The following is a 15,612-nucleotide window of genomic DNA, read 5'->3' on the forward strand; positions in this document are numbered from 1 at the left end:
TAAGTACATATGAAGAGTTCAGATGCAAAAGCCTCTAAATGCCATTTGAAATTTTCTTCTTTAATGAAGATTTTTATCAAACTTGTAGGCTATATTTAAGTTCAGTAATTTCACTTAAATAACAATAGATAGGTAATTATCATTGCCATTTAAGTGAAATTACTGAACTTAAATATACAAGCTTGATAAAAATGATCATTCTATCTAGAAGAAAATTTCAAATGGCACTTAGAGGCTTTTGCATCTGAACTCTTCATATGTATATGTTTCTATTAAATAATTATAAAAATCAAATCACAATCAAATCAGTTTTATTGTCACTGAACCACAGATGGATCACTACAGCAACACAGTTAACATGCATAATGCTGATGAACAGCTGAATGAGTTCCGAAGTCTGATTCCGTAGTTCGAACAGCTATTTTGTATTCTATATTTCAATTATATAAATTATATGTAAATTATAATAATATTTAGTTTAAACTAAGAGATGTTTAGCTGAAACCGAACCACTGGATCAGATTTTCATGGCTTTTATTTTGACAGTGTGGCCACGTCACTCACTGAGGCTTCGCACGGACCGGAAGTCGCTCTGATGCGCGCGCTGACAGCTTCCGCTCTACCGTTCTGCTGTGCGCGTGAGTGTCAGATTCCGATTATTAGTAAACTTATTGATTATTGCGATCTCCGCCTGTACCGTCGACGCCCGGCCGCAGCTGGACTCGAGCTGAACATGATCAAAGCCATCCTGATATTTAATAATCATGGCAAACCACGACTGTCGAAATTCTACGAGCATTACGTGAGTGAATAATCTCATATTATTATTGTTATAATATTAGTTGTTAGCATGTCTTTCTTTGCATTATACGTCACTGTGTATGAAAAGATGTGTGTTGGTGTGAATAACTGATCAGCTGATCTGACAGATACACACATTATTCGGCAAGTTGTTGTTATTACAGATATATATAATATATATGTGAATTATTAGAATCAGATGTTGGAAGAATATTTCATAAATTGATTAGACTAATAATTGTGTGTGTGTGTGTGTGTGTGTGTGTGTGTGTGTGAGAGAGAGAGAGAGAGAGTGTGTGTGTGTGTGTGTGTGTGCGTGTGTGTGCGCATTGAGCATAGCCTATGAAATATTAAAGGAGATGCTCTTTGTCTGTTGACATGTGATCGGGGTCAGAGGTCATGCTAGAGTTACACTATCATTTTCATGAGCTCTTGTGACCTGCTGGTGTTTGTTTCACTGCCAGCTACACACACACACACACACACACACACACACACTAAACTCACTAATGTTACTGAATGTTGAAACTATCAGATCTGATTAATCTTCTCTCTCCTCATGCTCTGGTCAGCGACTGTAACAGCTCGAGTCGGGTCTGTGTGTGTGTGTGAGTGTGTGTGTGTGTGAGGAGAGTGTGTGTTCAGTGAGTTTAACATGTCCACATCAGCTGACGGAGGAATGCGCCTCAGATTCGCTTCACACTCGCGACAGGAGTTAATTTAGCAGAATTAATCAGTTCCTAATTTTCAGCGATTACAGTAACGAGTGTGTGTGACTCTCCAACAGCAGATTCTGCCAGCGTGGCGTTCATGAGTCACACACACACACACACTGTCTCTCTCTCACACACACACGCTTCACTTAGATCATGAGGTCATGGGTTTGATTCCAGTGCATCAACTAACTATACGCAGTTTACATGCGTGACCGTGAAGTTCCTCGTATATCGAGAGATTCGCTTCTGGAACAGGAACACATGTGGGCGGGGCTTGATCGTGTCTGTGGGGAACTGATTGGATGGTTGTGGTCTGCTATTGGCTGATCTCGTGTGAGTGACAGGTTGCCCCGCCCACATCATCAGAGATGCTGAAGAGGAACTGATTCTGATTCAACATTATTAACACTAATAAAGCACACTCATAAATCATTGATGATGAACTCTGCAATATTCCATAATAAACACGAGTGTTAGTGCTGATGTCATGGAGCGACCCGACACGATCAGTCGGATTATTAATCATTCATCACTGTAGTATTCTATTAAAAATAAGAATATGCAGGTTTATTTCATGTTGGCTTTCACTGCAGGGTTAGTGGCTTTGTATAAAAGCATGAGGGTAACGTGTGTGTGTGTGTGTGTGCGTGTGCGTGTGTGTGTGTGTGTGCGTGTGTGTGTGTGCGTGTGTGTGTGTGTGTGTGTGCTCCCGCAGACTGAAGACACAGAACAGCAGATCATCAGGGAAACCTTTCATCTGGTGTCCAAACGAGACGAGAACGTGTGCAACTTCCTGGAGGGCGGATTGTAAGTCTCACACACACACACACACACACACACGTGTTTCTCCAGGGATGTGACATGTGTCACGGCTCATGTGTGTGTGTGTGTGTGTGTGTGCAGGTTAATCGGCGGCTCGGAGAACAAGCTGATCTACCGACACTACGCCACCCTGTACTTCGTGTTCTGCGTGGACTCGTCGGAGAGCGAGCTGGGCATTCTGGACCTTATCCAGGTGTTGATGCGACGCGCGTGCTGATTGGTCAGTGTGATGATGATGATGATGATGAGGTGATCATGTGACTGGCATCACTCTCTCTGTGTCCGCAGGTGTTCGTGGAGACGCTGGACAAATGCTTCGAGAACGTGTGTGAGCTCGACCTGATCTTCCACATGGACAAGGTGACGAAACCAGCGCTAAAGTCCCGATACACTCGCCATCGCACCCGCTCACATCTAGACTCCGCCCACATCCCGACTCTGCCCACAACCCTGACTCGCTCACATCTAGACTCCTCCCACATCCCCCGACTCCACAAACATCTGACTCCACCGACACTCCTGAATCTCCCCACATCTCTACTCCGCTCATATTCAGACTCCTCCTACATCCCTTGACTCCGCCCACACTCCTGACCCTGCAAAGATCCGACTTCTCCCACACTCCTGACTCCTCCCACATCCCCTGACTCCGCTCACATCCAGACTCCTCCTACATCCCTTGACTCCGCCCACACTCCTGACGCCGCGAACATCCCGACTCTGCCCATCCCCCGACTCCGGAAACATCCGACTCCTCCCACATCCCCTGACTGCGCCCACATCCACTGACTCCGCCCACATCCCGACTCCGCAAACATCCGACTCCTCCCGCACTCCTGACTCTGCCCACATCCGGACTCCTCCCACATCCCCTGACTCCACCCACATACAGACTCCGCCCACATCCCCCCGACTCCGCAAACATCTGACTCCTCCCACACTCCTGAAACTGCCCACATCCAGACTCCTCCCACATCCCCTGACTCCGCCCACACCCAGACTCTGCCCACATTTCGATGAATTTGTAAATATGTCCTCTTTGAACCCTCCCTGTGACTGTAATCTCCTGCGGGGAGGCGGTGGGAGTTGTGTGTTGGTGGGAGGTGTGTGTTGGTGGGAGGTGTGTGTTGTGTCGATGACGGAGACTGGGCTTTCCTGCAGGTTCACAACATCCTGGCGGAGATGGTGATGGGCGGGATGGTGCTGGAGACCAACATGAGCGAGATCATCACGCAAGCGGAGGCGCAAACCAAGATGGAGAAATCTGAGGTGAGGCGACACGTGTCCGTCCATGCGCAGGCGTGTGTGTGTGTGTGTGTGTGTGTGGAACGCATGTCCCAGAATGCCGTTCTGTGATGCCTTGGTTCTGAACGTCTGCTGCTGAAACTGAAGACTGTCTGTGGGATTCCTTGCTTTTCCCATCGGGAGGAACAAACAGAACTGCGTTGCATCATCTCACGAGGCTCCGATCATCTTCATCTCACACACACACACACACACACACACACACACACACACACACGCACGCATCATCAAACCACGAGAGAAGCAGCGTGTGTTTGTGTGTCAGTGTATTTGTGCCTGACGTTATCCAGCTCTCGACTCGGAGGGAATGTCACGAACAAACGCCATATTTCAACTTTGCAATGATTAATATTTAAGATTGATGAAGATTTCTTGCAGAGCTGATGACTCTTCAACACACTCGACTTCTTCAATCCTGTCATGTCTCTAAGAAAGGCAAAAATGACAAAACATTCATCTGTGACGATTAAGCCGTAAGTTCTGTTGACTGTAATCGATGCAGAACGTGACGGACATACAAACAATCCCAGTGTTACCATTGCAACAGTTTTAAGAGGATCTATTGTGTTTTCCTCATCTTCATCTGTGTTTAGTGTGTGATGTTGAAGCTCCAGTTTCTCCCAGGAACGAACACGTCACAATATTCCTCATTATAATAATTAATGCACAGAATAAAGGGGCGGGGCCTGGTTGAGTTAGTTAGTAGTGTGTTAAACTGGCGGTTATGGAAAGGGGCGGGACATTTTCCATACACACTCAAAGCGCTTGACCAATCACAACACACTCCTCCAGCCGACCAATCAGAGCACAGTGTGCTTTTCAGGAGGAGGGGCTTCATAGAGACAGGAAGTAAACTGAGCGTTACTGACAGACTGGGAAGAGAGGAGCCGCAACAATGGAGAATATGAGGAGAATAATCAACATTCGAGCAGGAGAACCTGTTCTAGTCGAGCCTGAACATCATCACACGCCATAGGTCCTCTTTAATGCTAAAGTGTATTGTGATCTGAGTGTGTGTGTGTGTGTGTGTGTGTTGATCTGCTGTAACTGTGTCTCTTCACTCTTTCCTGACTGTCTCCAGCTCTTTGCGTTTCTCTCTTTCTGCAGACGTTTATCTTTCAGTGTCCCAGACAGGACAGGTAGACACAGGTACGCCACACCCAATGACATCACACGCGATCCTGAGGACACACTCCCTGCGCGACACACACAGCAAACACTCCGACTGGTCAGAACCGGCTCGGACCCAACAGATGTTCAGAAACGCCACACCGCCAGTCACTCACGGGATCGGGAGATGTTCTCCTGCTCACCACGGCTGCGTTTATCTGATCGTGTCAATCATCTGTTCTCTAAAGTGTAATTTATTCCTGTGATTTCCAGCATCATTACTCCAGTCTTCAGTGTCACATGATCCTCCAGAAATCACTCTAATATGAGGATCTGATGATCAAGAAACATTTATGATTATTATCAGTGTTGAACACAGGTGTGTGTAAGACTTTCCTTTCAGGATTCTTCAAAAGAACAGCATTTATCTGAAATAGAAGCTCTTGAAACATTAAACTCTATCGTTTGCGGTCTATAAGAATGTTTTTTAATTTTATTTTACTTTGTGAAAAGAAAGTGTACACACACCTGCTTTCAACACTGATAATAATCATAACTGTGTGTTGATCATCAGATCCTCATATTAGAGTGATTTATAAACGCAGCCTCGGTGAGCAGGACGGACTCCGCGATCCCGACCCGTCGGCTGGTGTGTGTGTGTGTGTGTGAGGAGCGCGGGGTTTCTCCCGGCCGGTGGGAACGCGGTCCTCAGGATCTCCGGTAGAAGAGCGCAGATCTGTGTGTGTGAGTGTGTGTGTGTGTGTGAGTCTCGAGAGGCGAGCCGTAGATCGCAGCACAGATAGTCGATCAGTAGATCATGCTGGTGTATCCCCATCTGTCCCGTTCAGTGTGTGTGTGAGCACTGTCCCATGATGCACTGCTCCAGCTGAACAGACGCCAGGTAAACACTGACTGATGATGATGAAGATTGGGCTAATCTGAGACTGTACAGTGACAAACACACACACACACACACACACACAGTCGGTCAGTCTTTACCTGTGTGTGTACTAGTTAGTTTCATTTTTATCTAGTCTTACTTTGTGTTCATATAATCTGGCGTTAGAACAAACCCTGGCGTGTAACGAACCGTATAACGAAGCGTGTAACAAGGTTTGTAACGAACCGTATAACGAAGTATGTAACGAAGCATTTACGGAACCATGTAACGAGGTGTGTAACGAAGCGTGTAGAAGTGTGTAACTAAACGTGCAATTAAATGTGTAACGAAACGTTTAACGAAGCGTGTAACAGAACAATTTGGAACGTGTAACGAAACGTAATTAAGCGCGTAACAAAGCGCACGCAAGTCAATGTTCATTACGGAAGATTCATTATTTAATCATTTGAGCAGCAGTTTGAAGATTTTGATTGATTATTTGATCTTTTTAAGGATTTGAACTTTCATTTGAACAAATGTCCGCAGTTCCTGAGGCGAGGCGTGTGTGGAGCAGAAGATGCTGTGATCCTCTGACGTCACATTATGATTAATCTGAGTTTAATTGGATCTCGATCAGGGAAGCTGACCCGGATTAACCCGCCTAATCCTGCGCTTAGTGACGCGACCAAACCTGACGACTCCTATTGTTATAGAATATTGCAGTGTTCATCATCAATGATTAATCAGTGCACATTTTAATAATGTTGAATCAGAATCAGTTCCTCTTCAGCATCTCTGATGATGTGGGCGGGGCAACCTGTCACTCACACGAGATCAGCCAATAGCAGACCACAACCATCCAATCAGTTCCCCACAGACACAATCAAGCCCCGCCCACATGTGTTCCTGTTCCAGAAGCGAATCTCTCGATATAGGAGAAACGACCCAGTGGATCACATGACGTCATTAATGAAAGTGAAGTCGTTGAGTCTGTGTCTCGAAGGGTTTGTGTTTCCCATTCCTCATGTCATGTGTCTTCCGTCATTCCCTTTCCACACTCTTCTCCCAGCGATCCCTGTGACTGTCCCTCGCCCGCCCGTGTGTGTGACGCATGCGCAGCTTTGATCACGAGCGTCTGCATCTTGTGTGTTGTGGAGCGTCCGCCGTGTGCGCGCGCGCGCGTGTGTGTGTGTGTAACTGTATGTTTGTGTGTGTCCAGGCCGGGATCGCGGGAGCTCCAGCGCGCGCCGTATCCGCCGTCAAGAACATGAACCTGCCAGAGATGCCGAAGAACATCAACATCGGGGACATCAGCATCAAAGTGCCAAACCTGCCCTCCTTTAAATAGAGCAGCGCCACACCAGTCTAAGGACACTGGTCACTACAGCTGTGACATCACTGATGATGATGATGATGATGAAGGCGGCTGTACATGAAGTATTTATTTGATTCTGTCCTCTGTGTGTCTCGCTGCAGTGTTGGTGTGCGTGTGTGTGTGTGTGTGTGTGTGTGTGTGTGTGTGTGTGTGTGTGTGTGTGTGATTGAGTGTGAGAGTGAGTAAGAGTGTGTGTGTGTGGGCTCAGATCATCACTCCTAACAAACATTCCAGTATGGAAATATCTTAATGATGCTGTATATGCCTATATAATATATCTGCGTATGTAATCAGAGTATATTTATATATGATTTGTCTTTCTTACGCCGGTAGTTCTGCTGTGGCTCTGCATGGATTTCCTTTTGCAACAAAATAAAGTATCAAATTATTTTTTCTTCTCTAACTCTGCTGTTTGGTGTTTGATGAAATACTTCAGTTAAGTTTACTCAGATTCAACACCTTTCATAAACACTATTTATTGTAGATAGTTATTAATACACACATCTGGAACTCAGACCTCTTTTCATTTACTTCAGAAAAAATGAAAGATAAAGAATACATTTCTAGATGTTGATGGTGCTGGTTTTGATAAACCTCCTCATCTGAAATCAGATACAATAATGAAAGATATTTGCTCGTTAATGTAATTATTCTCTAGCTAGTTTTTAACGGAAGCTAAACAAAAATACTGTAGTAATTATTATATGTTTGCCATGGGCACTTTTAGCGCATCAGTTTCTCTATTATATTTCTAGGAAAGCATTTAATGACATATTCGCCTCTCATCACCACACACACAAACACACACACGTGCGGTTATTATATTATATGTGTGCACTGTTACCAACTATTTTCTAAGGAAAGTAGCCTTCCCTAAAGTCGATTAATGTCAGCAGCACCTCAATGCAGTACAACACACACCTTCGTCTGGATCAGGGGTCTCAAACTCAACTGGGGCCGCTGGAGAATTGAGCGAAAACACTGAGAAAAACATAAGATCAGTTGCGTTAAACTGATGGAAAAGAGAAGCAGATGAAAAGTTTGATAGTGATGGCAGTTACTGTGAATGAAACATTTATATTAGATAAAACACTTATTTTGAGTTATGAAAACTAAGGATACTTTGTGACTATGTGATTGTACAAAAACAACTGAAAATATGCTACAATTATTGAAAAATAGCACTTTTGATGATTATTTTAGTTTTGAAAATGGACACCTTGTGAAAAAAGTACCAAAGCAAATCAAAAACGGTAAATAAAGCTGATTTATCCTGATCGGCCGCGAGGTGGCGCAACATCACACACACACACATACACACACAACCAAACCATCGAGGACACTTTACAACACAGAACTGCATTCAGTAGTTAAAACAAACAAATAATTAAATATTCCATCAATATTTATTTATTTTTGTATTTTCCGTCAGTTTATATTCCCGGGCTGCTTTCTATTACAGATTCTATAACATCTCTAAAGATTATGCATTATTATTTTTGCACAATATTGGCATGTGGAAAAATCCACCATTTTTCCATCAAAAATGTATTCACTCCAAGACGCTTTTATATTTTTACTGTATGTGTGAAGGTACAATTTGGAAATATAACAACCGGTCAATATGAAGTTTGTAATGATTAAAAAAGCGCGTCGATCCAACTTGTAAAAGGGGTGTTCCTCTGGTAAAGATCGGTAAACAAACATATATTTCAAATCCAGTAAAGTATATTTATAGCGCTTTTCACAATATAGATAGACTGCATCAAAGCAGCTTCACAGTATATATTTGCTCTGCCAGGTCGGTTTCCCGGGCAGTGTGTGTGTGTGTGTGTGTGTGTGTGTGTGTGTGTGTGTGTGCAGCAGAGCCCCAGGTTCGGCCCGCCACGCGCCACCCCCCTCTCGCGCGCAGTGGTTCAGTCCAGTCCATCTCGATATAAAAACCCCTCCGCGAGACTCGAACCGCAGAAGAACCGCTAAGATGGAGCAGACCGAGTTAATCAAGCCAGAAACCCTGGAAGATCTGATTCAAACTCTGCACAAGATTTTTGAAAGTGACTCTGTTAATGTGGAGGAAGTGCAGAGCATCATGGAGGCGTATGAGAGTAACCCTCAGGAGTGGATGAAGTTCGCCAAATTCGACCAGTACAGGTAATTATATTATTATTATTAACGATATTAGCCTACTTGTCATTTATTACTAAATAATGTTTATGCAGTTCTTTTGCTATACTCAGGCTATAACCAGGTTTATATATTACACACAACTAAAAGATGCCAATGAAATAAACGTAGAGATATAATGTTAATTTTTTGCTGTAAACTTCTCAGTGTGCCTCTAAGCCTCAGATGTAAACACACACACAGAATTAGGCTTTAATTAGTCGACTTTTTCTTTCCAATTATTACACAAATAATGTTTTTGTTTAGTCCGGTTTCCTCGCGGTGTTTTTGAGTTGATGCGATGCGCTCGGAATAGGTTGATGTTTCGAAGGGGCGGGGCGTCGTGTCAAGGGCGTGGCTTCGCGCCAGGGGCGGGGCTTCGCTGGCCAATCAGAGCGCTGCTCAAGGCGCACACCCGCTGCTCTCATTCCATCAAATGTTCCAGCAGAAAAACACGCATTCCCGACACATGGAACTAATCTCTCTGGACTGTTCGACTCGAGCCGCTCTCTTGATCTCATTCACTCAGTTTACTGAAATCAATATCAAAGCGATTCCTGCGGTGTGTGAGGGTTCATTCATTCAGCAGCAGCAACAAACTGTGCTTTCATTAATACATCACCATTAATCAACAAAATCAACTCGTATAGGAAGGAAATACAAAAATAAATAAATAAACTGTATGGAAGCCCATTTCTGCCATATAAGCAATATTCATGCTTTTGTAAATCATAATAATTAATATCAAGTAATATTAATACATGATTTGACAGAAAAAAATACGTTTTGTGTTTTTTTTTAGAATTTATTAATTACTTCATCAGAATGTTATGAAACTTGGTAAAGGTTTTGGTCTTGATGATGAACACCTCATGGATAGGATTAGAAAAGGTTCAACGATCTCAGAGGTTTAGATCAAGACATGGTTTGGAATTTATACAGTTCTTATAAGCATTGAAAATATAATTCTGTGCATTTTTCATAACAATAAACTTTACAAACGTCGACAAGTTTTTTGTTTCACTGTTTTCACTTCATCAGTCCGTCCGTGTCTCTAGAGAGAGAGAGAGAGAGAGAGCTTCGAAACGTTCAGCTTTACCACAGCTTGCCATATTTCATTTTCAGGTCTGTGCTCAAAAAGTGAATGACAGGTAATAAATGGATCATAACTATTTCATAAATGTAATTTACTACCATGAAATCCCTAAAAATAAAAATATTAAATTAAAAGAACGATCTAAAATATAGTACAATCATTTCATTGAAATAAAAAAATCTTGTTTTTTTTCGGCGCCGTGTGACGAACAGCAGACGGTTCATTTCAGTCATTACTTTTTAATCTCATTTTTATGAGTTAGTGTGTGTGTGATAATTCCGCACGATCTCCAGAAGTGTGTGTGTGAGTCCTGACGGATGAAGCGTGTCTGTACAGGTACACCAGGAATCTGGTGGATGAGGGAAACGGAAAGTTCAACCTGATGATCCTGTGCTGGGGTGAAGGACACGGCAGGTAAACGCTCTCACACACACACACACACACACACACACACACACACTGATGCTGTTCAAGCTGCCTATCTGAAAGTCTAGAGTAATGTATTGATCAATTATTAAACAAGCAGAACTCATGCGTCCATGAATTAGAGATATTAACAGGCTGATAATGGAAGAGTCCAATGTCTTGTGATTAGTTCAGTCATAAAGAGAGATTATAGATTAAAAGCCCTTAATAAATGCAGAATGGAGCCGATTGAATCTGAGATAAACTCCTCATAAAAGCCTAATAAACACAACTCATGATTTCTTGTTCATCTTGGCCTGCTGAAGAAGCGCAGAGATACTTGTGACACACACACACTCTCTCTCTGTCTCTGACACACACACACACACACACACACACTCACACTGAGTTTGCTGTGTTTGCCCCCCCACAGCAGTATCCACGATCACACAGACGCTCACTGCTTCATGAAGCTCCTGCAGGGTCAGCTGAAGGAGACGCTGTTCGAGTGGCCGGATCGAAAGCTTCCGGCCGGGATGGTGCAGAAATCCCAGCGGGTCCTGCTGGAGAACCAGTGCGCTTACATCAACGGTGGGAAAATAACACTACATTACACTCTTAAACACAAAGGGTCTGTGCACAGCAGTATCATTATCTCTGCTCAAACACCTGCTGTTAACAATACACTGAAGGAGATAGAAACAACATTTAGTCCACTGATGGCATGTTGTTGAACCCAAGTGCAGTTTATTAATACTCAAAACAAGATCAAATGTAAAAACAAAGACTTGGCGAGGAACTCAAACAGAGGTGAACATGGGTGCGTCGCTTGTTGGGAATAAGATTGAGTTTGTGGTCTTTGTATCAGTGTTTAAGAAAGCACATCATTTGTTGCAAAGGAAACCAGAAACAAAGATGATCAGGTGATAATAGTCCTCATTAGCATCAATCACTGCTATTAATGTCTTATTAATAGATTATATTCATCAATGCATTCATTCCCTGTTCCAGACTCCATCGGGCTGCACCGCGTGGAGAACGTGAGTCACACCGAGAGCGCGGTCAGCCTTCACCTCTACAGTCCGCCGTTCCAGACCTGCCAGACCTTCGACCAGCGCACCGGACACCGCAACGGCGTCAGGATGACCTTCTGGAGCCGATACGGGGAGAGGACACCGCATGTAAGTGTGCGAGAGTCCTCGAATGTGCGTTTGCTTTAAAGTCATCATGAAACTAAAGTCTGGTGTCGTATATCCGAGTGAAACGCTTCTCAAACAAGAACACATTTGGGCGGGGCTTGATTGTGTTCGTGGGGAATTGATTGGATGGTTGTGGTTTTCTATTGGCTGATCTCATGTGAGTGACAGGTTGCCCCGCCCACATCAAGAGATGCTGAAGAGGAACTGATTATTTCAGAAACCGCTCATGCGATGATCTCATCGGGCAAAACAGCGCACTGACTGGATAGATCGAGCGCTTTCTCATGAATAAACGCAGAGAGTCGCTCGAGGGTCAGCTGACGTAGAATGGTGCCGCAGCCAATCACACGCTCCGAGCCTCACTTCCACCTCACATTCAGCCAATCACACGCTCCGAGCCTCGCTTCCACCTCACATTCAGCCAATCACACGCTCCGAGCCTCGCTTTCACCTCACATTCAGCCAATCACACGCTCCGAGCCTCGCTTCCACCTCACATTCCCTGACAGTGCTTTGACTTAGCGTTTTAACCCGGAAGAACGAAATTGCTCATAAAGACGCAAAAATCAGCAATTTCCTCTTATTGGTGTAATTTATGAGTGCTTTAGCCTGTAAATATCAGCTCACATCTCAGAAAAGGTGTTTTGGTGTTTCATGACCTCTTAAGAAACAAGCCTGGAACGACCCCATAAGATCCATCAGGTGAATCTGAATGAACTGGAAGCCTTTGAAAGAGTCTCTGGCTGAAAGTTAATATGTATTTATGTGAAGATAAGCTGTTATCAGTGTATGAGGAGGGGTGTTGTGTGTAAAGCCGTGACGTAACGTCTGTTCCCGCAGGGTAATGTCTTCCACATGTGCTCCACTTCTGCCAAACTTATCTGCATTCACAGCTTGCATAACTTTACTTTGACCAAATGGCTGTCTGGACAGAATAGTTTCATCATCATCAGCGCTGTGATAAGATGAGATAAGATAGCGAAGCGCCAGTGAGCTCGTCGTTCTCTCGCATTCAAGTTTGAAATCTTTTTTATCTGTTCATTAGAAGCTCGTGCTTTTGTTTGACCGCTTTTATGTGTTTTTACAGGAAACAACCGTTTCACAGGAAAACAACTGAGACGACGAGAACGAGGACGAACTCACGGCCAGATTTCCACAAATGATGTTTAAAACTTGATCCAACACTTTTAAAGATTGGCAAAGGACAGTGGGAAGAGAAGAGGATCTCGGTGGTGATTGAAGTTGCTTAATCGTGGCCTAGTTTAGCGCTGGCTAGCGCTGCTGAACGAGCCGCGTGTCAATCCGCTCTTTGTTGGAGGAGAAGCCATTCTCCCAGCATTCCTGTGTGTCTGTGACCTGTGTAATCGCTCTTTGTGCTGTTACGGGACGGGAGCTGTTTGTTGGAAGTCTGTAATTTATGAGAAGAAACTATTTGTCTTTCCCTTTGTCCCTCTGAAAGCGCTGTCCTGAAACGCTCTGAAACGCAGCACTTGCTCTCCATCGATCGGTGTGTGTGTGTGTGTGTGTGTGTGTTGATAATAACAGGCCTGCAATCTCCACATGCTTTTGTATTCACTTTCCAGATAAACGTTTGCATGGAAGAGTTTATTTTTAAGAATCTTGCTGTCAGTAATTGATGTCTATAGTCTCTGCATTTGTAAAGCTTTTATTTAAAATGGACCTAAATCTTATCTAGAAATGACTTTTTTGTCTTAAAAAAGTAAATAAAAAACATTTAGCCACATGTGTTTTTTCTTCTCGTAACTCCTCTGGTTATTGCTGATCTGAAGTAAAGCCGCTCGTGTTCGTGTTGAAGCTCGTCTCGGAGAATCGAGAACATTCTGTCCGTGTTCTCAAAGTTACGAACAAACATTATTCCAGTGACAGAATGTTCTTTAGTTTATCTGGAGCCGTAATCACAAAGAATTTTATCTTACCACAAGGAGTACTCCTAAACCGCACTTAAATATGTTAGCTAGGTGTTTTCTCTTAAGTTATTCACAACGCCTTTCAGACCCACCCTTAGTAAGGACAAATGAAACTCCTACACTAACAGTGTTGAGTCTTCCTTGCTATGGATGACGTCAATTCTCATGCACATTCACAAAGAATTTTAAGGCTAAAAGTAGCTCTAACTGACGAATTTAGGAGCAACTCCTAAAAATAATGGGTGTGTCACTCCTAACTTTAGGACTTTTTTTTTCACTATTATTTTCCTAACTCACTGAGACCCATTCACACAGGACTGTAGCGACACAAGCGGGAATCCTGCAAACAAATCCTCCTTATGCTTAGTTTTCCTTGATATCCCAGTGCCGAATTTCCCTTTTATTATGATGTTGTTGTTGTTGTTTTCAGCACCAACTGCCCAGCAGCAGTAACCGATCCTGTGTCCAGTTGGGCTTTCTTTTCCGTTCATAATCCACAGTCATTCAACCATTACATTACTTCAACATTTCCTTGCTGTAAGTAGTCTATTTAGGCTAATAGGATGTCAATTTTTCATTATTAGGCCGTGTGTCCACCAAAGCGTTTTTTTCACGTGGCTGGCATATGTTCAATTAACGGGAGCGCCGCGTTTTTTAAACGCCATGATGAGCGTCACGAGACGCCCAGCGTTTTTTTACTGGTCGCCGAGAGTTGAAAAATGTTCAACTTTGGATAAAACGCAGCGCTCATCACTGTCACTTCTTACCCAGCCGTCCAATCACAGTGGAGGAGGGGCGGGACTAAACCACACCGACCAACTGTCACAATATTCTTTCTGTATGTCTGACATCAACGTTAACCGTTAACCATTTTGTTTAGCTAACCGAACAAAATGGATGAAAAATTATTTTTTAGTATGAAACAAATTATCTGCGAAATCAGTTACAAATCACTGCACTGCCAAAACGCTCTCAAGCGCCCAAAGCACGGCGTTCAGGTGTTCAGCAGAGCGTCTGGCGTTTTCAGCTGGATAAAAACGCTTTGGTGGACACACGGCCTTAGGTAAGTGGAGGTTTTCATCCACATATAGCGCCTAAAAACGCTAGGGCGGTTGTGCTCCGGTTGGTTCTTGTCACGTGACCTACGGTGCGCTCCATACGGATGCGCTTGAAAAAACGAGTGCGTATACCGGTCCGCGCGCCTACATAAAATAACGAACTTGAGCGCGCAAAAGACTTAAGGGGGTCGGCGTCGCACACCACATGTCTTCAAAATTCGAACACATTATTCACTATGTGTGTACACACACCGGCGGCGCCATTCGGCGTCTGTCCGCGCCGCCCAGCTACGGCTCAGGACCGTGTTCAAAACCCTGCCGCGCCACAGAGCGCCATTTGCATAGTTTTATATTAAAATTGCATTTATTTGTCTCAAATCGTCGTTAATGTACATACTGACTTCACCCTGTGCTGCAATATACATTTAAGCCTATTTAACATTCCTAATTTTCCTAATTCCTAACAGCTTGAATAGTCATATTGGGGAAAAAATGTAAAACAAACATAGCCTTTTTAAATCCATTTTCAATAGGCTACTCTATCATATTAACCATACACTAACTGTGTTATTATTATTATTAAGTACCAGTCTAAACCCATCAGTGCGAAATAATGCATAGGCGATGTAACGTTTGCCTAACGTGGTTACATTCACGGTCGTGTAGAGCCACCTATTGGATTTACCAGGTCACAACACACTTCAGGTCATTTCTGTAGCGTAGCAGCGGAGCGAAATGGACGAAGAAAAACTCA

General features: G+C 43.7%; 2 protein-coding genes across 3 annotated transcripts; both read left to right on the forward strand.

Moving 5' to 3' along the window:
• Nucleotides 1-582: 582 nt before the first annotated feature.
• ap3s1 (adaptor related protein complex 3 subunit sigma 1) lies at nt 583-7,412 on the forward strand. Of its 2 annotated transcripts, XM_039666221.2 has the most exons (7): nt 583-802; nt 2,233-2,324; nt 2,421-2,532; nt 2,628-2,699; nt 3,501-3,608; nt 4,752-4,793; nt 6,854-6,991. In XM_039666221.2, exons 1-6 carry the CDS (start codon nt 596-598, stop codon nt 4,785-4,787), a joined length of 627 nt encoding a protein of 208 aa, XP_039522155.1. In that variant the 5' UTR covers nt 583-595; the 3' UTR covers nt 4,788-4,793; nt 6,854-6,991. The 2 variants fall into 2 exon arrangements, with proteins under 2 accessions (XP_039522155.1, XP_039522154.1); XM_039666220.2 differs by lacking the exon at nt 4,752-4,793 and having other exon boundaries at nt 585-802; nt 6,854-7,412.
• Nucleotides 7,413-8,958: 1,546 nt separating this feature from the next.
• Nucleotides 8,959-13,616, forward strand: cdo1 (cysteine dioxygenase, type I). The gene is made up of 5 exons (XM_039666226.2): nt 8,959-9,160; nt 10,605-10,682; nt 11,107-11,264; nt 11,685-11,854; nt 12,960-13,616. The coding sequence occupies exons 1-5, from the start codon at nt 8,991-8,993 to the stop codon at nt 12,987-12,989; spliced, it is 606 nt and encodes a 201-aa protein (XP_039522160.1). The 5' UTR covers nt 8,959-8,990; the 3' UTR covers nt 12,990-13,616.
• Nucleotides 13,617-15,612: the final 1,996 nt, after the last annotated feature.

Source organism: Pimephales promelas, chromosome 14 (genome assembly GCF_988280905.1).
Source record: "Pimephales promelas chromosome 14, fPimPro1.hap1.1, whole genome shotgun sequence".
NCBI classification, from domain to species: Eukaryota; Metazoa; Chordata; class Actinopteri; order Cypriniformes; family Leuciscidae; genus Pimephales; species Pimephales promelas.